Source organism: Pseudophryne corroboree, chromosome 8 (genome assembly GCF_028390025.1).
Source record: "Pseudophryne corroboree isolate aPseCor3 chromosome 8, aPseCor3.hap2, whole genome shotgun sequence".
In the NCBI taxonomy this organism is placed as follows: Eukaryota; Metazoa; Chordata; class Amphibia; order Anura; family Myobatrachidae; genus Pseudophryne; species Pseudophryne corroboree.
The window spans coordinates 485,602,450-485,629,123 of NC_086451.1; the positions used below are offsets into that span (position 1 = coordinate 485,602,450).

At 47.1% G+C, this 26,674-nt stretch overlaps 1 protein-coding gene across 2 annotated transcripts in view; it reads right to left on the reverse strand.

Moving 5' to 3' along the window:
- Window positions 1-263: 263 nt before the first annotated feature.
- Window positions 264-26,674, reverse strand: part of TBX22 (T-box transcription factor 22) — a 50,705-nt gene continuing 24,294 nt past the window's right edge. For both annotated transcript variants that reach the window (XM_063935768.1, XM_063935767.1), the window contains exons 5-8: window positions 20,582-20,746; window positions 18,743-18,807; window positions 18,574-18,659; window positions 264-1,408 (exon numbers count right to left, since the gene is read on the reverse strand). In XM_063935768.1, coding sequence (XP_063791838.1) covers window positions 852-1,408; window positions 18,574-18,659; window positions 18,743-18,807; window positions 20,582-20,746 — 873 coding nt within the window. In that variant the 3' untranslated portion in view covers window positions 264-851. The remainder of the gene's footprint in view (window positions 1,409-18,573; window positions 18,660-18,742; window positions 18,808-20,581; window positions 20,747-26,674) is intronic.

Genomic DNA, 26,674 nt, shown 5'->3' on the forward strand with positions numbered 1-26,674 from the left:
AGGCATAATACGCCGCTGTATGACGGATAACACTGCGCCACATCGATGCTTTAATGGACGGAAAAGTCAGAAAATTGCTTCTATTTCACTATACCGACCTGAAATTATTTCCTCCGTACGGAATTGTGATATTTGCTGACAAAACAAAAAAAACCTCATTACGTCCCGGCAACACGAAACAGATGTATCCAGGATATAAATCCACTTGCGCACTTATTGCACTTTATTATATACAGTATATGCCTAGATGCAATATCTCCAGACACAGTATATAGCACTTTTATTCAACGTTCATCTGATTAGCAAAACAAGAAGCGTAAAGTCGCCATTTCCACTTGTGCAAAATATTTGTTTTAGCTTTTCTTTCTTATTAATTGCTGCTGACATAATGTGTGTGTGTATATATATATATATATATATATATATATATATACAGTATATATCTATATCGCCACGTGGACAATTATCAGATGTTCATGATTTGTATATAACAATAATAATGATAATTCTCAGGCATGTTGCCGGCGGTTGGTTTATGGTAATCAAACAAGGACGGGTTATAAGCACATAAAGATAGCCGTAGCTGCAGACGCATATTCTGCGCTCAGGGAATACCTGACGTCTATACCGGAAGCGCACGTCTTCTTGGCGCATAGTTTAGCCATTACATTATAACATGTTCTAAGTATTATTGTCGCCTCCAGAAGCCGCCTGTGGCTATTACAGTCACCGGGTCATCCATGGTATGATTCGTCTTCTGTATGACATAGCGGCACAGAGCCAGCGAGAGGAGGCGGGTATAGACGCGTCACCGATTATCTCTGCATTGTCACAATGTTCCCAATGTCCCACTATAGGCAGTGGTTGACGGATGGCGGCCAGTGGGGGATACTGGGACGTACGTCTCTAAACGAGCTGGGAAAACTGTCCGTCATCTTTAGATGGTTTGCTGCGGTGATCAGGTGCGACGGCACAGAGAGGTTGTAGCCGTAGAAGCCGTAGGGAGGATGTAAGGAGCAGTTAAGGGTTTCCCGGGCAATGTTCCCGGATGTGGGCAGCCTGTAGAACATGTGACTGGCAGGAGACGGGAAGCAGTGCCCCTTGAAGGTTTCCAGTTTGCTGCTTTTGGAGATGCCAAATGAAGACAAGAGGGGAACATCCAGCATTAGCGGAGGGAGCGGGTGGGCGCCAGGACCCCCCTGTTTATCCGGACTTGGTAACAAGAAGGAGCGCTGTCTCAGGACGCCGCTGGGGCAGATCTTGTAGCAGAACGGCAGGTAGTTCTCCGGGCACGGGATGCCGAGGTTACAGGGGGGCAGGTGGAACGTGGGAGGGGAGCAGGATGGAGAGAGCAGAGGAGATGGCGCCCCGCCACTGGAGGTGATGGGGGAGGAACCTGAGCTGCCACCTGGGGAGAGAAATGGCAGAAATCAGCGCAATTCTACAAGTGGCAACGTGGCGCAGATAATAACAATAAGGAACAGACGTGCAGGACATGTGCCCTGTACCCGCTGCCATCAGCTGCTAAATGCTGGACATGTGCCCTGTACCCGCTGCCATCAGCTGCTAAATGCTGGACATGTGCCCTGTACCCGCTGCCATCAGCTGCTAAATGCTGGACATGTGCCCTGTACCCGCTGCCATCAGCTGCCAAATGCTGGACATGTGCCCTGTACCCGCTGCCATCAGCTGCCAAATGCTGGACATGTGCCCTGTACCCGCTGCCATCAGCTGCCAAATGCTGGACATGTGCCCTGTACCCGCTGCCATCAGCTGCTAAATGCTGGACATGTGCCCTGTACCCGCTGCCATCAGCTGCTAAATGCTGGACATGTGCCCTGTACCCGCTGCCATCAGCTGCTAAATGCTGGACATGTGCCCTGTACCCGCTGCCATCAGCTGCTAAATGCTGGACATGTGCCCTGTACCCACTGCCATCAGCTGCTAAATGCTGGACATGTGCCCTGTACCCGCCGCCATCAGCTGCCAAATGCTGGACATGTGCCCTGTACCGCTGCCATCAGCTGCTAAATGCTGGACATGTGCCCTGTATCCGCTGCCATCAGCTGCTAAATGCTGGACATGTGCCCTGTACCCGCTGCCATCAGCTGCTAAATGCTGGACATGTGCCCTGTACCCGCCGCCATCAGCTGCCAAATGCTGGACATGTGCCCTGTACCGCTGCCATCAGCTGCTAAATGCTGGACATGTGCCCTGTATCCACTGTCATCAGCTGCTAAATGCTGGACATGTGCCCTGTACCCGCCGCCATCAGCTGTTAAATGCTGGACATGTGCCCTGTACCCGCCGCCATCAGCTGCCAAATGCTGGACATGTGCCCTGTACCGCTGCCATCAGCTGCTAAATGCTGGACACGTGCCCTGTATCCGCTGCCATCAGCTGCTAAATGCTGGACATGTGACCTGTACCCGCTGCCATCAGCTGCTAAATGCTGGACATGTGCCCTGTACCCGCTGCCATCAGCTGCCAAATGCTGGACATGTGCCCTGTACCCGCTGCCATCAGCTGCTAAATGCTGGACATGTGCCCTGTACCCGCTGCCATCAGCTGCTAAATGCTGGACATGTGCCCTGTATCCGCTGCCATCAGCTGCTAAATGCTGGACATGTGCCCTGTACCCGCTGCCATCAGCTGCTAAATGCTGGACATGTGCCCTGTACCCGCTGCCATCAGCTGCCAAATGCTGGACATGTGCCCTGTACCCGCTGCCATCAGCTGCTAAATGCTGGACATGTGCCCTGTACCCGCTGCCATCAGCTGCTAAATGCAGGACATGTGCCCTGTACCCGCTGCCATCAGCTGCTAAATGCAGGACATGTGCCCTGTACCCGCTGCCATCAGCTGCTAAATGCTGGACATGTGCCCTGTACCTGCTGCCATCAGCTGCTAAATGCTGGACATGTGCCCTGTACCCGCTGCCATCAGCTGCCAAATGCTGGACATGTGCCCTGTATCCGCTGCCATCAGCTGCTAAATGCTGGACATGTGCCCTGTACCCACTGCCATCAGCTGCTAAATGCTGGACATGTGCCCTGTACCCGCTGCCATCAGCTGCTAAATGCTGGACATGTGCCCTGTACCCGCTGCCATCAGCTGCTAAATGCTGGACATGTGCCCTGTACCCGCTGCCATCAGCTGCTAAATGCTGGACATGTGCCCTGTACCCGCTGCCATCAGCTGCTAAATGCTGGACATGTGCCCTGTACCCGCTGCCATCAGCTGCTAAATGCTGGACATGTGCCCTGTACCCGCTGCCATCAGCTGCTAAATGCTGGACATGTGCCCTGTATCCGCTGCCATCAGCTGCTAAATGCTGGACATGTGCCCTGTACCTGCTGCCATCAGCTGCCAAATGCTGGACATGTGCCCTGTACCCGCTGCCATCAGCTGCTAAATGCAGGACATGTGCCCTGTACCCGCTGCCATCAGCTGCCAAATGCTGGACACGTGCCCTGTACCCGCTACCATCAGCTGCCAAATGCTGGACACGTGCCCTGTACCCGCTGCCATCAGCTGCCAAATGCTGGACATGTGCCCTGTACCCGCTGCCATCAGCTGCTAAATGCTGGACATGTGCCCTGTACCCGCTGCCATCAGCTGCCAAATGCTGGACACGTGCCCTGTACCCGCTGCCATCAGCTGCCAAATGCTGGACATGTGCCCTGTACCCGCTGCCATCAGCTGCTAAATGCTGGACATGTGCCCTGTACCCGCTGCCATCAGCTGCTAAATGCTGGACATGTGCCCTGTACCTGCTGCCATCAGCTGCCAAATGCTGGACATGCTACATACAGTAATTACTGGCAGTCTACTCTGTTACCATGAAATGCTGCAAGGCACTCCGCAGTAACCAGGATTGTGCAGTCACAGGCGGATAAAGTGGCCGGAGGGCCCTGCTTGCAGGAATACAGTGTATATATAACCGTAGGAGTCTGATGTGTGGGGGGACAGAAAGGTTACATGTGCAGCTCACGCAGGCGTTACTGGTGGGGCGGCTGCTCTTCTGTCTGCAGGTTCCTAAATGGGAAGATTCAAACCTTCTCCTGTAATTATAGTAATAGCTGTAACTGCAGGAAATGTGCAGAATTATGTCATCTCCTCCTAACAGAATCCCCCCATTCCTGCCGCCACGTAACCGGCTACCCACAGTGATCTGTGCTGTACGTGCCCGGGCATTACTCTGTGCTGTACGTGCCCCAGGCATTACTCCGTGCTGTACGTGCCCGGGCATTACTCTGTTCTGTACGTGCCCGGGCATTACTCTGTGCTGTACGTGCCCGGGCATTACTCTGTTCTGTACGTGCCCGGGCATTACTCTGTGCTGTACGTGCCCGGGCATTACTCTGTGCTGTATGTGCCCCGGACATTACTCTGTACTGTACGTGCCCGGGCATTACTCTGTGCTGTACGTGCCCAGGAATTACTCTGTTCTGTACGTGCCCGGGGATTACTCTGTCCTGTACATGTAATAGTAGATGTAATGTAGATGTAATAGGGGTGGAAAGCAAAAGAGCTAATGAAGCTCCCCCCTGGTGCCTCTCCCACCAGGACAAGTAGGGCACCTGTCATAACCCCCCCTCCACCCCATCCCCTCCCTAGACCATCAGGGTTCGGACACTAAATCGGTGGGCACAATCAGGCTACAGGCCTGTGGCGCAGTAGGCGGGCACTAGGCCCGTGGGGATAATTCAGGCATTAGGCCTGTCCCCATGTAGAGGGCATAAGGCCCTAGTTCAGAGTGGCCCTTTAGGTAAATAAGGTGACCCTAGGCATTAGGCCCAGATCACCCAACTGGCCCCATGTTAGGCGGGTGCTAGGCCCGTGGGTGAAGTCAGGCCTCTGGCCTGTGCGCAGTTAGGGGGCGCTAGGCCCAGTTAATAAGTGCCCCCCCTCAGGTGATTAAGGATGATCTGGGCGCAAGGCCCAGGTCACTCCAACCTGTCCCTGGGGCAATGTGCCTATAATCAATAGGGGATAGGTAGGGGTCTCACTCTCCCTGGCAATGCTGTCATTCTCTCTGTCACTGTCCCTATGTCCCTGCTGTCACTCTCCCTGGCACTGCTGTCATTCTCTCTGTCACTGTCCCTATGTCCCTGCTGACACTCTCCCTCTCCCATAATTTCGGCTCATTCATTGTGCTATAATGTGAATTTTGGCTTATTCAGTGTGCTATAATGTGAGTTTCGGCTCATTCAGTGTGCTATAATGTGAGTTTCGGCTCATTCAGTGTGCTATAATGTGAATTTTGGCTTATTCAGTATGCTATAATGTGAGTTTCGGCTCATTCAGTGTGCTATAATGTGAATTTCGGCTCATTCAGTGTGCTATAATGTGAATTTCGGCTCATTCAGTGTGCTATAATGTGAATTTTGGCTTATTCAGTGTGCTATAATGTGAGTTTCGGCTCATTCAGTGTGCTATAATGTGAATTTTGGCTTATTCAGTGTGCTATAATGTGAGTTTCGGCTCATTCAGTGTGCTATAATGTGAGTTTCGGCTCATTCAATGTGCTATAATGTGAATTTCGGCTCATTCAGTGTGCTATAATGTGAATTTCGGCTCATTCAGTGTGCTATAATGTGAATTTCGGCTCGTACCGTGTGCTATAATGTGAATTTCGGCTCGTACCGTGTGCTATAATGTGAATTTCGGCTCGTACCGTGTGCTATAAGGTGAAAGGGGCACCAGTACTAGATAGTATAAGGGGTTCTACTACACACCCCTTTTGTGTGGCCACGCCCCCTTTTGCATGACCACGCCCCTTTTCTGGAGCACGCGCGCCTTTAGCGCGTGAATAATTACATCCTTAACTTTTGCATACCCCCACTTCAAAATTTCCACTTCAACCATTCGTATCACCACATGCAGTGTAACTGTAACACCGTATCACCACATGCAGTGTAACACTAACACCGTATCACCACATGCAGTGTAATAGTAACACTGTATCACCACATGCAGTGTAATAGTAACACTGTATCACCACATGCAGTGTAATAGTAACACTGTATCACCACATGCAGTGTAATAGTAACACCGTATCACCACATGCAGTGTAACAGTAACACCGTATCACTACCTGCAGTGTAATAGTAACATTGTATCACCACATGCAGTGTAATAGTAACACCGTATCACCACATGCAGTGTAACAGTAACACCGTATCACCACCTGCAGTGTAACAGTAACACCATATCACCACATGCAGTGTAATAGTAACACCGTATCACCACATGCAGTGTAACAGTAACACCGTATCACCACATGCAGTGTAATAGTAACACCGTATCACCACATGCAGTGTAACAGTAACACTGTATCACCACATGCAGGGTAATAGTAACACCGTATCACCACATGCAGTGTAACTAACACCGGATCACCACATGCAGTGTAATAGCAACACCGTATCCCCACATGCAGTGTAACAGTAACACCGTATCACCACATGCAGTGTAACAGTAACACCGTATCACCACATGCAGTGTAATAGTAACACCGTATCACCACATGCAGTGTAACAGTAACACCGTATCACCACATGCAGTGTAACAGTAACACCGTATCACCACATGCAGTGTAATAGTAACACCGTATCCCCACATGCAGTGTAACAGTAACACCGTATCACCACATGCAGTGTAACAGTAACACCGTATCACCACATGCAGTGTAATAGTAACACCGTATCACCACATGCAGTGTAATAGTAACACCGTATCACCACATGCAGTGTAACAGTAACACCGTATCACCACATGCAGTGTAACAGTAACACCGTATCACCACATGCAGTGTAACAGTAACACCGTATCACCACCTGCCGTGTAATAGTAACACCGTATCACCACATGCAGTGTAACAGTAACACCGTATCACCACCTGCCGTGTAATAGTAACACCGTATCACCACCCGCAGTGTAACAGTAACACCGTATCACCACATGCAGTGTAATAGTAACACCGTATCACCACCTGCAGTGTAATAGTAACACCGTATCACCACCTGCAGTGTAATAGTAACACCATATCACCACATGCAGTGTAATAGTAACACCATATCACCACCTGCAGTGTAATAGTAACACCGTATCACCACATGCAGTGTAATAGTAACACCGTATCACCACATGCAGTGTAATAGTAACACCGTATCCAGTGGTCGAAGTGGGGCGGTATACAACGGTATGGTATACCGCCACTTCTCCACAGACCCAGAAGTTTTTTTATTTTTTATTGCAGCAGCATCATGGGACCTGCGTCCCCTACAGGACTCTGCAGCAGACAGCGCTGGTGGACTGGCAGAACGTGGCGGCGGACAGCGCTGGGATCAAGTGTCTGATCCCAGCGCTGATGAGGCTGCAGCGGCGGAGGCATTTAAAGATTGGCGCCATATGTGAGCCAATCGCGGCTTACGGATCGGCAGCCAATCACAGGCGGCCGCGGCGAGCCAATCAGTGCTCGCCACATCATGACCCCAGCACCTGACGTCGGATGTCGCTGGGATGAGGAGAAGAGAGGAGGCAGCGCAGAAGAGTGGCGAAGAGGTCCGTTGGCCGTGGAAGAGGCTGAAGACGCGCTCCAGGAGAGGAAGAACAGTCGGCGGAGCTGGCCAGACAGGCCAGCGGCAGAAGACAGAAGAGGCGGCGCCGCTGGCTAGGACAGGCCAGCGGCAGAAGACAGAAGAGGTGGCGCCACTGGCCAGGATGGGCAGCGGCAGAAGACAGAAGCTGAGGGCCGGAGAGGCCACTTTTGCTTTCCAGGGGTGGAAAGCAAAAGAGCTAATGAAGCTCCCCCCTGGTGCCTCTCCCACCAGGACAAATAGGGCACCTGTCATAACCCCCCCTCCACCCCATCCCCTCCCTAGACCATCAGGGTTCGGACACTAAATCGGTGGGCACAATCAGGCTACAGGCCTGTGGCGCAGTAGGCGGGCACTAGGCCCGTGGGGATAATTCAGGCATTAGGCCTGTCCCCATGTAGAGGGCATAAGGCCCTAGTTCAGAGTGGCCCTTTAGGTAAATAAGGTGACCCTAGGCATTAGGCCCAGATCACCCAACTGGCCTCATGTTAGGCGGGTGCTAGGCCCGTGGGTGAAGTCAGGCCTCTGGCCTGTGCGCAGTTAGGGGGCGCTAGGCCCAGTTAATAAGTGCCCCCCCTCAGGTGATTAAGGATGATCTGGGCGCAAGGCCCAGGTCACTCCAACCTGTCCCTGGGGCGATGTGCCTATAATCAATAGGGGACAGGTAGGGGTCTCACTCTTCCTGGCACTGCTGTCATTCTCTCTGTCACTGTCCCTTTGTCCCTGCTGTCACTCTCCCTGGCACTGCTGTCATTCTCTCTGTCACTGTCCCTATGTCCCTGCTGACACTCTCCCTCTCCCATAATTTCGGCTCATTCAGTGTGCTATAATGTGAATTTTGGCTTATTCAGTGTGCTATAATGTGAGTTTCGGCTCATTCAGTGTGCTATAATGTGAGTTTCGGCTTATTCAGTGTGCTATAATGTGAGTTTCGGCTCATTCAGTGTGCTATAATGTGAGTTTCGGCTCATTCAGTGTGCTATAATGTGAATTTTGGCTCATTCAGTGTGCTATAATGTGAGTTTCGGCTCATTCAATGTGCTATAATGTGAATTTCGGCTCATTCAGTGTGCTATAATGTGAATTTCGGCTCATTCAGTGTGCTATAATGTGAATTTCTGCTCGTACCGTGTGCTATAAGGTGAAAGGGGCACCAGTACTAGATAGTATAAGGGGTTCTACTACACACCCCTTTTGCGTGGCCACACCCCCTTCTGCGTGGCCACGCCCCTTTTCTGGAGCACGCGCGCCTTCAGTGCGCGCATATTTACATCCTTCACTTTTGCATACCCCCACTTCAAAATTTTCACTTCAACCATTCGTATCACCACATGCAGTGTAACTGTAACACCGTATCACCACATGCAGTGTAATAGTAACACTGTATCACCACATGCAGTGTAATAGTAACACCGTATCACCACATGCAGTGTAACAGTAACACCGTATCACCACCTGCAGTGTAATAGTAACTCTGTATCACCACATGCAGTGTAATAGTAACACCGTATCACCACATGCAGTGTAATAGTAACACCGTATCACCACATGCAGTGTAATAGTAACACTGTATCACCACATGCAGTCTAATAGTAACACCGTATCACCACATGCAGTGTAACAGTAACACCGTATCACCACCTGCAGTGTAATAGTAACATTGTATCACCACATGCAGTGTAACTGTAACACCGTATCACCACATGCAGTGTAATAGTAACACTGTATCACCACATGCAGTGTAATAGTAACACCGTATCACCACATGCAGTGTAACAGTAACACCGTATCACCACCTGCAGTGTAATAGTAACACTGTATCACCACATGCAGTGTAATAGTAACACCGTATCACCACATGCAGTGTAACAGTAACACCGTATCACCACCTGCAGTGTAATAGTAACACTGTATCACCACATGCAGTGTAATAGTAACACCGTATCACCACATGCAGTGTAACAGTAACACCGTATCACCACCTGCAGTGTAATAGTAACATTGTATCACCACATGCAGTGTAATAGTAACACCGTATCACCACATGCAGTGTAGTAGTAACACCGTATCACCACATGCAGTGTAGTAGTAACACCGTATCACCACATGCAGTGTAACAGTAACACCGTATCACCACATGCAGTGTAACAGTAACACCGTATCCCCACATGCAGTGTAACAGTAACACCGTATCACCACATGCAGTGTAACAGTAACACCGTATCCCCACATGCAGTGTAATAGTAACACCGTATCCCCACCTGCAGTGTAATAGTAACACCGTATCACCACATGCAGTGTAACAGTAACACCGTATCACCACATGCAGTGTAATAGTAACACCGTATCACCACCTGCAGTGTAACAGTAACACCATATCACCACATGCAGTGTAATAGTAACACCGTATCACCACATGCAGTGTGATAGTAACACCGTATTACCACATGCAGTGTAACATTAACACCGTATCACCACATGCAGTGTAATAGTAACACTGTATCACCACCTGCAGTGTAACAGTAACACCGTATCACCACATGCAGTGTAATAGTAACACTGTATCACCACCTGCAGTGTAACATTAACACCGTATCACCACATGCAGTGTAATAGTAACACTGTATCACCACCTGCAGTGTAACAGTAACACCGTATCACCACCTGCAGTGTAACAGTAACACCATATCACCACATGCAGTGTAATAGTAACACCGTATCACCACATGCAGTGTGATAGTAACACCGTATCACCACCTGCAGTGTAACAGTAACACCATATCACCACATGCAGTGTAACAGTAACACCATATCACCACATGCAGTGTAATAGTAACACCGTATCACCACCTGCAGTGTAACAGTAACACCGTATCACCACATGCAGTGTAATAGTAACACCATATCACCACATGCAGTGTAATAGTAACACCGTATCACCACATGCAGTGTAATAGTAACACTGTATCCAGTGGTCGAAGTGGGGCGGTATACAACGGTATGGTATACCGCCACTTCTCCACAGACCCGGAAGTTTTTTTATTTTTTATTGCAGCAGCATCATGGGACCTGCGTCCCCTACAGGACTCTGCAGCAGACAGCGCTGGTGGACTGGCAGAACGTGGCGGCGGACAGCGCTGGGATCAAGTGTCTGATCCCAGCGCTGATGAGGCTGCAGCGGCGGAGGCATTTAAAGATTGGCGCCATATGTGAGCCAATCGCGGCTTACGGATCGGCAGCCAATCACAGGCGGCCGCGGCGAGCCAATCAGTGCTCGCCACATCATGACCCCAGCACCTGACGTCGGATGCCGCTGGGATGAGGAGAAGAGAGGAGGCCGCGCGGAAGAGTGGCGAAGAGGTCCGTTGGCCGCGGAAGAGGCTGAAGACGCGCTCCAGGAGAGGAAGAACAGTTGGCGGCGCTGGTCAGACAGGCCAGCGGCAGAAGACAGAAGAGGCGGCACCGCTGGCTAGAACAGGCCAGCGGCAGAAGACAGAAGAGGTGGCGCCACTGGCCAGGATGGGCAGCGGCAGAAGACAGAAGCTGAGGGCCGGAGAGGCCACTTTTGCTTTCCAGGGGTGGAAAGCAAAAGAGCTAATGAAGCTCCCCCCTGGTGCCTCTCCCACCAGGACAAATAGGGCACCTGTCATAACCCCCCCTCCACCCCATCCCCTCCCTAGACCATCAGGGTTCGGACACTAAATCGGTGGGCACAATCAGGCTACAGGCCTGTGGCGCAGTAGGCGGGCACTAGGCCCGTGGGGATAATTCAGGCAATAGGCCTGTCCCCATGTAGAGGGCATAAGGCCCTAGTTCAGAGTGGCCCTTTAGGTAAATAAGGTGACCCTAGGCATTAGGCCCATGTTAGGCGGGTGCTAGGCCCGTGGGTGAAGTCAGGCCTCTGGCCTGTGCGCAGTTAGGGGGCGCTAGGCCCAGTTAATAAGTGCCCCCCTCAGGTGATTAAGGATGATCTGGGCGCAAGGCCCAGGTCACTCCAACCTGTCCCTGGGGCAATGTGCCTATAATCAATAGGGGATAGGTAGGGGTCTCACTCTCCCTGGCAATGCTGTCATTCTCTCTGTCACTGTCCCTATGTCCCTGCTGTCACTCTCCCTGGCACTGCTGTCATTCTCTCTGTCACTGTCCCTATGTCCCTGCTGACACTCTCCCTCTCCCATAATTTCGGCTCATTCAGTGTGCTATAATGTGAACTTTGGCTTATTCAGTGTGCTATAATGTGAGTTTCGGCTCATTCAGTGTGCTTTAATGTGAGTTTCGGCTCATTCAGTGTGCTATAATGTGAGCTTCGGCTCATTCAGTGTGCTATAATGTGAGTTTCGGCTCATTCAGTGTGCTATAATGTGAGTTTCGGCTCATTCAGTGTGCTATAATGTGAGTTTCGGCTCATTCAGTGTGCTATAATGTGAATTTCGGCTCAGTCAGTGTGCTATAATGTGAGCTTCGGCTCATTCAGTGTGCTATAATGTGAGTTTCGGCTCATTCAGTGTGCTATAATGTGAATTTTGGCTCATTCAGTGTGCTATAATGTGAGTTTCGGCTCATTCAGTGTGCTATAATGTGAGTTTCGGCTCATTCAGTGTGCTATAATGTGAATTTTGGCTCAGTCAGTGTGCTATAATGTGAGCTTCGGCTCATTCAGTGTGCTATAATGTGAGATTCGGCTCATTCAGTGTGCTATAATGTGAATTTTGGCTCATTCAGTGTGCTATAATGTGAGTTTCGGCTCATTCAGTGTGCTATAATGTGAATTTTGGCTTATTCAGTGTGCTATAATGTGAGTTTCGGCTCATTCAGTGTGCTATAATGTGAATGTTGGCTCAGTCAGTGTGCTATAATGTGAGCTTCGGCTCATTCAGTGTGCTATAATGTGAGTTTCGGCTCATTCAGTGTGCTATAATGTGAATTTTGGCTTATTCAGTGTGCTATAATGTGAGTTTCGGCTCATTCAGTGTGCTATAATGTGAATTGTGGCTTATTCAGTGTGCTATAATGTGAGTTTCGGCTCATTCAATGTGCTATAATGTGAATTTCGGCTCATTCAGTGTGCTATAATGTGAATTTCGGCTCATTCTGTGTGCTATAATGTGAATTTCGGCTCATTCAGTGTGCTATAATGTGAATTTCGGCTCGTACCGTGTGCTATAATGTGAATTTCGGCTCGTACCGTGTGCTATCATGTGAATTTCGGCTCGTACCATGTGCTATAATGTGAATTTCGGCTCGTACCGTGTGCTATTAGGTGAAAGGGGCACCAGTACTAGATAGTATAAGGGGTTCTACTACACACCCCTTTTGCGTGGCCATGCCCCCTTTTGCGTGACCACGCCCCCTTTTCTGGAGCACGCGCGCCTTCAGCGCGCGCATAATTACATCCTTCACTTTTGCATACCCCCACTTCAAAATTTTCACTTCAACCATTCGTATCACCACATGCAGTGTAACTGTAACACCGTATCACCACATGCAGTGTAATAGTAACACTGTATCACCACATCCAGTGTAACAGTAACACCGTATCACCACATGCAGTGTAACAGTAACACCGTATCACTACCTGCAGTGTAATAGTAACATTGTATCACCACATGCAGTGTAATAGTAACACCATATCACCACATGCAGTGTAACAGTAACACCGTATCACTACCTGCAGTGTAATAGTAACATTGTATCACCACATGCAGTGTAACAGTAACACCGTATCACCACATGCAGTGTAACAGTAACACCGTATCACCACATGCAGTGTAATAGTAACACCGTATCACCACATGCAGGGTAACAGTAACACCGTATCACCACATGCAGTGTAATAGTAACACCGTATCACCACATGCAGTGTAATAGTAACACCGTATCACCACATGCAGGGTAATAGTAACACCGTATCACCACATGCAGTGTAATAGTAACACTGTATCACCACATGCAGTGTAACCGTAACACTGTATCACCACATGCAGTGTAATAGTAACACCGTATCACCACATGCAGTGTAATAGTAACACCGTATCACCACATGCAGTGTAATAGTAACCCCGTATCACCACCTGCAGTATAATAGTAACACTGTATCACCACATGCAGTGTAACAGTAACACTGTATCACCACCCGCAGTGTAATAGTAACACTATCACCACCTGCAGTATAATAGTAACACTGTATCACCACATGCAGTGTAACAGTAACACTGTATCACCACCCGCAGTGTAATAGTAACACTATCACCACCTGCAGTGTAATAGTAACACCGTATCACCACATGCAGTGTAATAGTAACACCGTATCACCACGTGCAGTGTAACAGTAACTCCGTATCACCACATGCAGTGTAATAGTAACTCCGTATCACCACATGCAGTGTAATAGTAACTCCGTATCACCACATGCAGTGTAATAGTAACCCCGTATCACCACCTGCAGTGTAATAGTAACTCCGTATCACCACATGCAGTGTAATAGTAACCCCGTATCACCACATGCAGTGTAATAGTAACACCGTATCACCACCTGCAGTGTAATAGTAACCCCGTATCACCACCTGCAGTGTAATAGTAACCCCGTATCACCACATGCAGTGTAATAGTTATACTGTATCACCACCTGCAGTGTAATAGTAACCCCGTATCACCACCTGCAGTGTAATAGTAACCCCGTATCACCACATGCAGTGTAATAATAACTCTGTATCACCACATGCAGTGTAATAGTAACTTCGTATCACCACCTGCAGTGTAATAGTAACTCTGTATCACCACATGCAGTGTAATAGTAACACCGTATCACCACCTGCAGTGTAATAGTAACTTCGTATCACCACCTGCAGTGTGATAGTAACTCCGTATCACCACATGCAGTGTAATAGTAACCCCGTATCACCACCTGCAGTGTAATAGCAACTCCGTATCACCACATGCAGTGTAATAATAACTCTGTATCACCACATGCAGTGTAATAGTAACTTCGTATCACCACCTGCAGTGTAATAGTAACTCTGTATCACCACATGCAGTGTAATAGTAACACCGTATCACCACCTGCAGTGTAATAGTAACTCCGTATCACCACATGCAGTGTAATAGTAACTCCGTATCACCACCTGCAGTGTAATAGTAACTCTGTATCACCACATGCAGTGTAATAGTAACTCCGTATCACCACCTGCAGTGTAATAGTAACTCCGTATCACCACATGCAGTGTAATAGTAACACCGTATCACCACCTGCATTGTAATAGTAACCCCGTATCACCACCTGCAGTGTAATAGTAACTCTGTATCACCACCTGCAGTGTAATAGTAACTCTGTTTCACCACATGCAGTGTAACAGTAACACCGTATCGCCACATGCAGTGTAATAGTAACCCCGTATCACCACATGCAGTGTAACAGTAACACCGTATCACCACATGCAGTGTAACAGTAACACCGTATCACCACATGCAGGGTAATAGTAACACCGTATCACCACATGCAGTGTAATAGTAACACCGTATCACCACCCGCAGTGTAATAGTAACACCGTATCACCACATGCGGTGTAACAGTAACACCGTATCACCACATGCAGTGTAACAGTAACACCGTATCACCACCCGCAGTGTAATAGTAACACCGTATCACCACATGCAGTGTAACAGTAACACCGTATCACCACATGCAGTGTAACAGTAACACCGTATCACCACCTGCAGTGTAACAGCAACACCGTATCACCACATGCAGTGTAACAGTAACACCGTATCACCACATGCAGTGTAACAGTAACACCGTATCACCACATGCAGTGTAACAGTAACACCGCATCACCACATGCAGTGTAACAGTAACACTGTATCACCACATGCAGTGTAACAGCAACACCGTATCACCACATGCAGTGTAACAGTAACACCGTATCACCACATGCAGTGTAACAGTAACACCGTATCACCACATGCAGTGTAACAGTAACACCGTATCACCACCTGCAGTGTAACAGTAACACCGTATCACCACATGCAGTGTAACAGTAACACCGCATCACCACATGCAGTGTAACAGTAACACCGTATCACAACATGCAGTGTAACAGTAACACCGTATCACCACATGCAGTGTAACAGTAACACCGTATCACCACATGCAGTGTAACAGTAACACTGTATCACCACATGCAGTGTAACAGTAACACCGTATCACCACATGCAGTGTAATAGTAACACCGTATCACCACATGCAGTGTAACAGTAACACCGTATCACCACATGCAGTGTAACAGTAACACCGTATCACCACATGCAGTGTAACAGTAACACCGTATCACCACATGCAGTGTAACAGTAACACCGTATCACCACCTGCAGTGTAACAGTAACACCGTATCACCACATGCAGTGTAACAGTAACACCGTATCACCACATGCAGTGTAACAGTAACACCGCATCACCACATGCAGTGTAACAGTAACACCGTATCACAACATGCAGTGTAACAGTAACACTGTATCACCACATGCAGTGTAACAGTAACACCGTATCACAACATGCAGTGTAACAGTAACACCGTATCACCACATGCAGTGTAACAGTAACACCGTATCACCACATGCAGTGTAACAGTAACACCGTATCACCACATGCAGTGTAACAGTAACACCGTATCACCACATGCAGTGTAACAGTAACACCGTATCACCACATGCAGTGTAACAGTAACACCGTATCACCACATGCAGTGTAACAGTAACACCGTATCACCACATGCAGTGTAACAGTAACACCGTATCACCACATGCAGTGTAACAGTAACACCGCATCACCACATGCAGTGTAACAGTAACACCGTATCACCACATGCAGTGTAACAGCAACACCGTATCACCACATGCAGTGTAATAGTAACACCGTATCACCACATGCAGTGTAATAGTAACCCCGTATCACCACCTGCAGTATAATAGTAACACTGTATCACCACATGCAGTGTAACAGTAACACCGTATCACCACATGCAGTGTAACAGTAACACTGTATCACCACCCGCAGTGTAATAGTAACACTATCACCACGTGCAGTGTAACAGTAACTCCGTATCACCACATGCAGTGTAATAGTAACCCCGTATCACCACATGCAGTGTAATAGTAACTCCGTATCACCACATGCAGTGTAATAGTAACTCCGTATCACCACATGCAGTGTAATAGTAACCCCGTATCACCACCTGCAGTGTAATAGTAACTCCGTATCACCACATGCAGTGTAATAGTAACCCCGTATCACCACATGCAGTGTAATAGTAACACCGTATCACCACCTGCAGTGTAATAGTAACCCCGTATCACCACCTGCAGTGTAATAGTAACCCCGTATCACCACATGCAGTGTAATAGTAACACCGTATCACCACCTGCAGTGTAATAGTAACCCCGTATCACCACCTGCAGTGTAATAGTAACCCCGTATCACCACATGCAGTGTAATAGTAACCCCGTATCACCACATGCAGTGTAATAGTTATACTGTATCACCACCTGCAGTGTAATAGTAACCCCGTATCACCACATGCAATGTAATAGTAACACTGTATCACCACATGCAATGTAATAGTAACACCGTATCACCACATGCAGTGTAATAGTAACACTGTATCACCACATGCAGTGTAATAGTAACACCGTATCACCACATGCAGTGTAATAGTAACACTGTATCACCACATGCAGTGTAATAGTAACACCGTATCACCACATGCAGTGTAATAGTAACACCGTATCACTACATGCAGTGTAATAGTAACACCGTATCACCACATGCAGTGTAATAGTAACACTGTATCACCACATGCAGTGTAATAGTAACCCCGTATCACCACATGCAGTGTAATAGTAACACAGTATCACCACATGCAGTGTAACAGTAACACTGTATCACCACATGCAGTGTAATAGTAACACCGTATCACCACATACAGTGTAATAGTAACACCGTATCACTACATGCAGTGTAGTAGTAACACCGTATCACCACATGCAGTGTAATAGTAACACTGTATCACCACCTGCAGTGTAATAGTAACACCGTATCACCACCTGCAGTGTAATAGTAACACCGTATCACCACATGCAGTGTAATAGTAACCCCGTATCACCACATGCAGTGTAATAGTAACACCGTATCACCACCTGCAGTGTAATAGTAACCCCGTATCACCACATGCAGTGTAATAGTAACACCGTATCACTACATGCAGTGTAGTAGTAACACCGTATCACCACATGCAGTGTAATAGTAACACTGTATCACCACCTGATGTGTAATAGTAACACCGTATCACCACCTGCAGTGTAATAGTAACACTGTATCACCACATGCAGTGTAATAGTAACCCCGTATCACCACATGCAGTGTAATAGTAACACCGTATCACCACCTGCAGTGTAATAGTAACCCCGTATCACCACATGCAGTGTAATAGTAACACCGTATCACCACATGCAGTGTAACCGTAACACCGTATCACCACATGCAGTGTAATAGTAACACCGTATCACCACATGCAGTGTAATGGTAACATCGTATCACCACATGCAGTGTAATAGTAACTCCGTATCACCACCTGCAGTGTAATAGTAACACCGTATCACCACATGCAGTGTAATAGTAACTCCGTATCACCACCTGCAGTGTAATAGTAACACCATATCACCACATGCAGTGTAATAGTAACTCCGTATCACCACCTGCAGTGTAATAGTAACACCGTATCACCACCTGCAGTGTAATAGTAACACCGTATCACCACATGCAGTGTAATAGTAACTCCGTATCACCACCTGCAGTGTAATAGTAACACCGTATCACCACATGCAGTGTAATAGTAACTCCGTATCACCACCTGCCGTGTAATAGTAATATCTCTGCTCGTCCCTCGTAATACCACAATGTATCGGGAAGTCCTCTTACCAGGTGTCTCGCCCCCAAACGCTTTGAACTCTAAGGCAAGCGACGGTCTCCAGGGGTAGGTCTCCAGAAGTCCATCCAGGACACCTCTGTAAGAGAAAAGCCATGTTACCGTGCGCAGGTCTCCCGGACGCAGGCCGGCTATGTACATCACCGGGCACAATGACGTTACCTGTTCCGGCCAGGGTCCCTGAAGCCCTTTGCAAAAGGATTTCTGTCTATCTTCAGTTTAGTGATCTGCGGAGAGAATGAACGCACATGACCTTAATGTAAATCTGAGAAGCGAGAGACATGTTTATTACACCTAAAGGCCCGGACTTATCACAGGTTGGAGAGAGATAAAGTACTAGCCATGTAGCTTCTGTCATGTTACAGCAAGTCAATGGAAACATTTATTTACAGCTCCTTCTATTCTACCATTACGTTTCTGGCTATTTGTCAGGAGCTCATTAATTACCCATCATATTCTATAAACGCCGGGACGCTGGTCATTCAGCTGTTCAAAAATAAAAGTAAGTAAAAGTGTAATTTTACTGTAGTAAAACCTATCCCGCTACTTTTCCGATCGCCCCAGATAAGCAGCACATACTGTATCTGGGATATTTGGGGAAATCACAATAAGCGATTTCTGAGCAGGTAGCACCAGTGCCCACCATCCCCGCCGCAATGCGCTTAATTTACCTACAATCAAAATCCCGACGGTCAAAATACTGGCAACCATTCACCGACCGCTAAAATTCCGACAAGGTCAAAATCCTGACATGGTCAAAATACCGACATTTAAAATACTGATAAGGTCAAAATACTGACATTTTGAATGTTGACAGGTTAAAAAGTCGACTTGAGTTTTTCATGATTTTTTCATTGGAAATGACTTGTTCATACTTTACCATCCCAGTGGACCTGGAGGAGGTATAGAATAGTGTCTGAAGCATGGCGAACGCAGTGTCCATGTTGACCTATGTCGACATACACACCAAAAAGAATGAAAAATTTGTGTCGACTTTTTGACCTGTTGACATTTTAAATGTCGGGATTTTGACCTTGGCAGTATTTTAAAATGTCGGGATTTTGACATCAGAATTTTGACTTGTCAGGATTTTGACCATCGGTCAATTGTTGTCGGTAATTTGACCTTCGGGATTCTGATTGACGATATTTCATACTAAACCCATCCCTGCCACCTCTCTCTTCGCTTGTACATGTAACACGTGTGTGATATGTTCTCTCCCTGCTCATTCTCCAGCTCCCCCTGTACTGATCTCTGCCCCCTGCTGCAAATGTAAGACAGACAGATCTTCAGGTAGGGATCACCCAGGGATTTTAAGATACAGATTATCAGGACATTTTAACATAGGAATAATTTGTCCAGCTACAGATAGGGATCATTTGGGCCATGTTTTTATTCTCAGATAGGGATTATCCAGCCATCATCAGAAAGGGATTATTTAGCCATTTCAACATAGGGATCATTCCGTCATCTTCACATAGGGATCATCCGGCCAGCTTCAGATAAGGGTCACCTGGCCAGCTTCAGATAAGGGTCATCAGGCCAGCTTCAGATAAGGGTCATCAGGCCAGCTTCAGATAAGGGTCACCTGGTCATCTTTAAATAGGCCATCTTCATGTAGGGATCATCAAGCCATCATCAGATAGGGATCATCAGGCCATCTTCACGTAGGGATCATCAGGCCATCTTCACGTAGGGATCATCAGGCCATCCTCAGATAGGGATCATCAGGCCATGGGGTTTGAGATGCACAATTCTATCTTAGATCATGTAATTAGTTTCTTACTATTCTGTTACTAAGTAATTAGTCATTCATCAGCAATTATAACGTGCCAGTGATAGTGAAGATAACAGCTCACAGCTGGACATCACAGTTATACAGCAATTACTCTGTATATTCTAATTCCAGCCCTATCCAGACATTCTGGGTCTTTTAGTCCACCAACAACCGCCATAGATGGCCTCTGATATACAGTATGATGAGTACCGCCGGCCACCCACCTGCTGGTTCTGGTACGCCGTCACTGTAGTGAATTCTGTTTCTTTGAATGAGAATGTTCTGACGCCCTCCGCTGGTAATGACTGGATCTGGGACAGCTCGAACCTGGAGTCTTGGACAATGACATGCACCCGGGGTTTGTACTTGTGCATGGACTGCAGAATAATCTACAATATAACGCAGGGTTAGTTGTCGCCGGTGTGTAACACCTGACAGGTAAAGCACAGACGTTACCACACATTTGGGATTTGATTCAGGAGACCCTCTGATAGTTACTCAGTATAACACTACACACAAGCGCAGGGACTATGACATTATATCCGTATTAAATATTTGTCCAGATGTAATCCAATTAAAACTTTGTTTTAGGAGGCAGAAATAAACTCTGAAATAAACGGAATATATCCACCTGTGATCCTGAAACACCCCAATCTGGCAATTCTCCTCTTACACAACTTGTGTATTATTACTATGCATTTATTGGCCAATCTAGAAGTCTTCTGCCCATTGCTGGGTTCTAGAGCCCCTTGTAGATATATACAGGTGTAATGTAGGAATCAGGAGTATCCTCAGCAACTGACACTTTTTCCTGTTTTTTTTGTCAGCAATGGCCTCTCAGGGATTATTATAAGAAGTTATTGGCTTCCACTTCTGTCTAACACCTTCACTCCTCCATTATTACTAGTTTATTCCTCCTTTACACCTTCACTCCTCCATTATTACTCCTTTATTCCTCCTTTACACCTTCTTCACTCCTCCATTATTACTCCTTTATTCCTCATTTACACCTTCTTCACTCCTCCTTCTTCACTCCTCCATTATTACTCCTTTATTCCTCCTTTACACCTTCTTCACTCCTCCATTATTACTAGTTTATTCCTCCTTTACACCTTCTTCAGTCCTCCATTATTACTCCTTTATTCCTCCTTTACACCTTCTTCACTCCTCCATTATTACTCCTTTATTCCTCCTTTACACCTTCTTCACTCCTCCATTATTACTCCTTTATTCCTCCTTTACACCTTCTTCACTCCTCCATTATTACTCCTTTATTCCTCATTTACACCTTCTTCACTCCTCCATTATTACTCCTTTACACCTTCTTCACTCCTCCTTCTTCACTCCTCCATTATTACTCCTTTATTCCTCCTTTACACCTTCTTCACTCCTCCATTATTACTCCTTTATTCCTCCTTTACACCTTCTTCACTCCTCCATTATTACTCCTTTATTCCTACTTTACACCTTCTTCACTCCTCCATTATTACTCCTTTACACCTTCTTCACTCCTCCTTCTTCACTCCTCCATTATTACTCCTTTATTCCTCCTTTACACCTTCTTCACTCCTCCATTATTACTCCTTTATTCCTCCTTTACACCTTCTTCACTCCTCCTTCTTCTTCACTCCTCCTTTATTCCTCCTTTACATCTTCTTCACTCCTTCTTCACTCCTACATTATTACTAGTTTATTCCTCCTTTACACCTTCTTCACTCCTCCTTCCTCACTCCTCCATTATTACTCCTTTATTCCTCCTTTACACCTTCTTCACTCCTCCATTATTACTCCTTTATTCCTCCTTTACACCTTCTTCACTCCTTCATTATTACTCCTTTATTCCTCCTTTACACCTTCTTCACTCCTCCATTATTACTCCTTTATTCCTCCTTTACACCTTCTTCACTCCTCCATTATTACTCCTTTATTCCTCCTTTACACCTTCTTCACTCCTCCATTATTACTCATTTATTCCTCCTTTACACCTTCTTCACTCCTCCATTATTACTTGTTTATTCCTCCTTTACACCTTCTTCACTCCTCCATTATTACTCATTTATTCCTCCTTTACACCTTCACTCCTCCATTATTACTCGTTTATTCCTCCTTTACACCTTCTTCACTCCTCCATTATTACTCATTTATTCCTCCTTTACACCTTCACTCCTCCATTATTACTTGTTTATTCCTCCTTTACACCTTCTTCACTCCTCCATTATTACTTGTTTATTCCTCCTTTACACCTTCACTCCTCCATTATTACTCGTTTATTCCTCCTTTACACCTTCACTCCTCCTTCCTCACTCCTCCATTATTACTAATTTATTCCTCCTTCCTCACTCCTCCATTATTACTCATTTATTCCTCCTTTACACCTTCTTCACTCCTCCATTATTACTCATTTATTCCTCCTTTACACCTTCTTTACTCCTCCTTCCTCACTCCTCCATTATTACTAATTTATTCCTCCTTCCTCACTCCTCCATTATTACTCATTTATTCCTCCTTTACACCTTCTTCACTCCTCCATTATTACTCATTTATTCCTCCTTTACACCTTCCTCACTCCTCCTTCCTCACTCCTCCATTATTACTCATTTATTCCTCCTTCCTCACTCCTCCATTATTACTCGTTTATTCCTTCTTTACACCTTCTTCACTCCTCCATTATTACTCGTTTATTCCTCCTTTACACCTTCTTCACTCCTCCTTCCTCACTCCTCCATTATTACTAATTTATTCCTCCTTCCTCACTCCTCCATTATTACTAGTTTATTCCTCCTTCAATCCCGCTACATTCCACTTTCACTCCAGCTTTGCACCTCCTTCACTATTCCTTTAGTCCTCATTCACTTCTCCTCCATTCCTCCTTCACTGACTTCATTCCTCTTCACTCCTCCTTTATTCCTTCTTCTTTTCTCCTTCCCTCTTCCTCCATTCCTCCTTCACTCCTCCTCCATTTCTCCCTCTTTTTTTTACTTTATTGCCAACTCCCTTTTCTTAACTTGTTCCTTACCCCTTCCTTTGTGTCTCTCTTTATTTCTTACGTCTGCCCCAGCAGCATCCACAGTGCACAGTCCCTCTTCCATCTCTCCCTTACTCCTACTAAACGTATTTTTCACATCTTCACTTCGCCATCAAATTTCTCTTGTCTTTCCCTCTTCCCTCATTTTCGCTCCTTTTTTCCTCATACCTAACATCCCACGTTTCACTTACTTCTCCATCACATCTGCTGAGCTTATATCTTCATTACTCCTTCCTTTATTACTCACTTTTCTATAATGTTTCACTCATTTCTACCCTTCTCTTCACCTCCCATGTTTATCTCACTTCTCCATAACTTCTGCTTCTTGTCCTTCGTTTCTCTACCACTCCTCCCTCAGTTCTAAACTTCTTCACTTCTTCATGACTTCTCTTTCACATCACCTTCACTTTTCCCTCACTTATCCCAAACTTCCCCTTCGCTTCTTTACCTCTCCCTAATATCCTCACTTTTCCTTTACTTATTCCTCACTTCTCCGTCACTTCTCCCTAACTTGTTCTTTCTGTCTTCACTTCTCCATCAATTCTTCCTTTCCTGAGACAAGCGGCTGAACGTAATGAAGTCCGAGTTGGCTGGCGGTGCGGGTTTCTGACCGAATTCTGACTTTTTTTAAAGCAGCAGTCATTTACAAGGCAAAACCACGCTGCTTTAAAAAACGTCTGAGTTCTGCCAGGAACCCACACCTCCGGCCAACTCGGACTTCATCACATCCAGCCCAAGGCGTCCAATTGATGTCTGGTCTACACAATGTGCAATATGTCCTCAAGGTAGAGGTGTAAAAAGATTATACAGAGCTTGGAGGCCACAAGTAATACCTCACATCTGTGTGTCATCAGCTCCCAGTAGACACACATCCGTCCTGCAGAATGGCTAGTTGGTAGAATAGCGAGCATGGGTAGCCTTCTAAGAGCAGAATATCTGGGGAACGTTGCCTCATAGCAATGGTAGAATACACTGGGTGCCAACGTGTGATTTTCTGCCACACCATCAGCCATGTGACAGTGCAGGTGCTGGTGTAAGATGTGTCCCACTGTCACCCCATGTTTAAAGCGCAATGGAATATGCTGCGCTATATAAGAAACAGCTAATAAATAAATAATATGACGCCTGCAGGTAGATGACAGACTTCATGGTGATTCATCTACAATGATCCCCAGAATTCACCCCCTGGGCAACTACAGACTGCAAAAGGATCAAAGAACAGAGAAAAAGTTATAGGCAGGCCACTAATTTTTTTTGCACCTTCTATTAGATAATAGCTAGAATCTGATTTGTTGCTAAGTATACCCCTAAATCTCTCTGCACATGTTACATCTGCCCCGCCTGCAGTGCAACGTGGTTTTGCCCAGTTGCTTGCTGTTTTGCTTTACTTACGAACATGAATGAGGCGTATAGCTTCTTACAGGAACATTCTTGCTCCCCATTCCCTTTCTGGCTCCACTGCTGGGTGCTCTGTGTGGTATTATTGCTCCCAGACATTCCTGGGACACGGATCAGAAAAGGTCTCTACCTTCTGCTGGGACTGACCCTCTATGTTGGCGGCTATATTCCACACCTTAGTGGTTATCCACACTGAGAGGACAATAGGGTCCCTATATTATTCCCTAGAACGTTCTCCCTCTGCCCTTAGGAAATGTCTGAGGAACTCGCTCCCGGATATCTCATTGGTGTTAAGTGTCTGTTATTGGGGGGAACGCAGGAAGCAGCTGGATCACGCACAGAGATCTCTCAGTGAGATACACATGTGAAACTAAGACGCAGAAATGTATTTAAATTGAGTTCAGTTTCATTCTCAAGACGACGCTGGTCTATGCCGGACTTCAGCTACATCAACATCACAATGTGAAAAAATAATATTTGGGGCTTGAGCTTCGATCTGTGTAGGTTTAGGGGATAATTTATTATGTAAACCATTAAACGGAGAGTTTATTCAGGGCAGATGCTGCTGTTGCCCTGCTCCTCGCACAGGATCACTCCCCACAGAGGAGTTGGGAGCTCCAGCAGGGGCTGCCATACTGCAATATATGGATGCCACCATCTTGCTCTCACTTCTAAGTGCAACTGACCAATCCCATTCCTGGATGTATGGGCAGCTTAGCGGCATCAACCAATCCAGGCCAGGCATCTTAGAGGCAGCCTCCTGTGCACTCACTCATTGCCTGTAGGTCAGTACAACTATGGCTGCTGGTTGCGGAATTTCCTTGTTCTCCAGTGTTCCTGCCGTTTCCTTCTGGAGAGCTCCTGGAAAGACTAAGAGATTTGTAGCAATATTCTCTTTCTGGCTTCCATGAGTCTCTCTCACTGCTCCTGCAGTCCAGCAATTACACCTGTGCTATAACCCTCGCTGTGCTCCAGCAGCATCCACAGTGCACAGTCTCTCTCACTGCTCCTGCAGTCCACCAATTACACCTGTGCTATAACCCTCACTGTGCTCCAGCAGCATCCACAGTGCACAGTCTCACTGCTCCTGCAGTCCAGCAATTACACCTGTGCTATAACCCTCGCTGTGCTCCAGCAGCATCCACAGTGCACAGTCTCTCTCACTGCTCCTGCAGTCCAGCAATTACACCTGTGCTATAACCCTCACTGTGCTCCAGCAGCATCCACAGTGCACAGTCTCACTGCTCCTGCAGTCCAGCAATTACACCTGTGCTATAACCCTCGCTGTGCTCCAGCAGCATCCACAGTGCGCAGTCTCTCTCACTGCTCCTGCAGTCCAGCAATTACACCTGTGCTATAACCCTCGCTGTGCTCCAGCAGCATCCACAGTGCACAGTCTCTCTCACTGCTCCTGCAGTCCAGCAATTACACCTGTGCTATAACCCTCGCTGTGCTCCAGCAGCATCCACAGTGCACAGTCTCTCTCACTGCTCCTGCAGTCCAGCAATTACACCTGTGCTATACCCCTCGCTGTGCTCCAGCAGCATCCACAGTGCACAGTCTCTCTCACTGCTCCTGCAGTCCAGCAATTACACCTGTGCTATAACCCTCGCTGTGCTCCAGCAGCATCCACAGTGCACAGTCTCTCTCACTGCTCCTGCAGTCCTGCAATTACACCTGTGCTATAACCCTCGCTGTGCTCCAGCAGCATCCACAGTGCACAGTCTCTCTCACTGCTCCTGCAGTCCAGCAATTACACCTGTGCTATAACCCTCGCTGTGCTCCAGCAGCATCCACAGTGCAGTCTCTCTCACTGCTCCTGCAGTCCAGCAATTACACCTCTGCTATAACCCTCGCTGTGCTCCAGCAGCATCCACAGTGCAGTCTCTCTCAC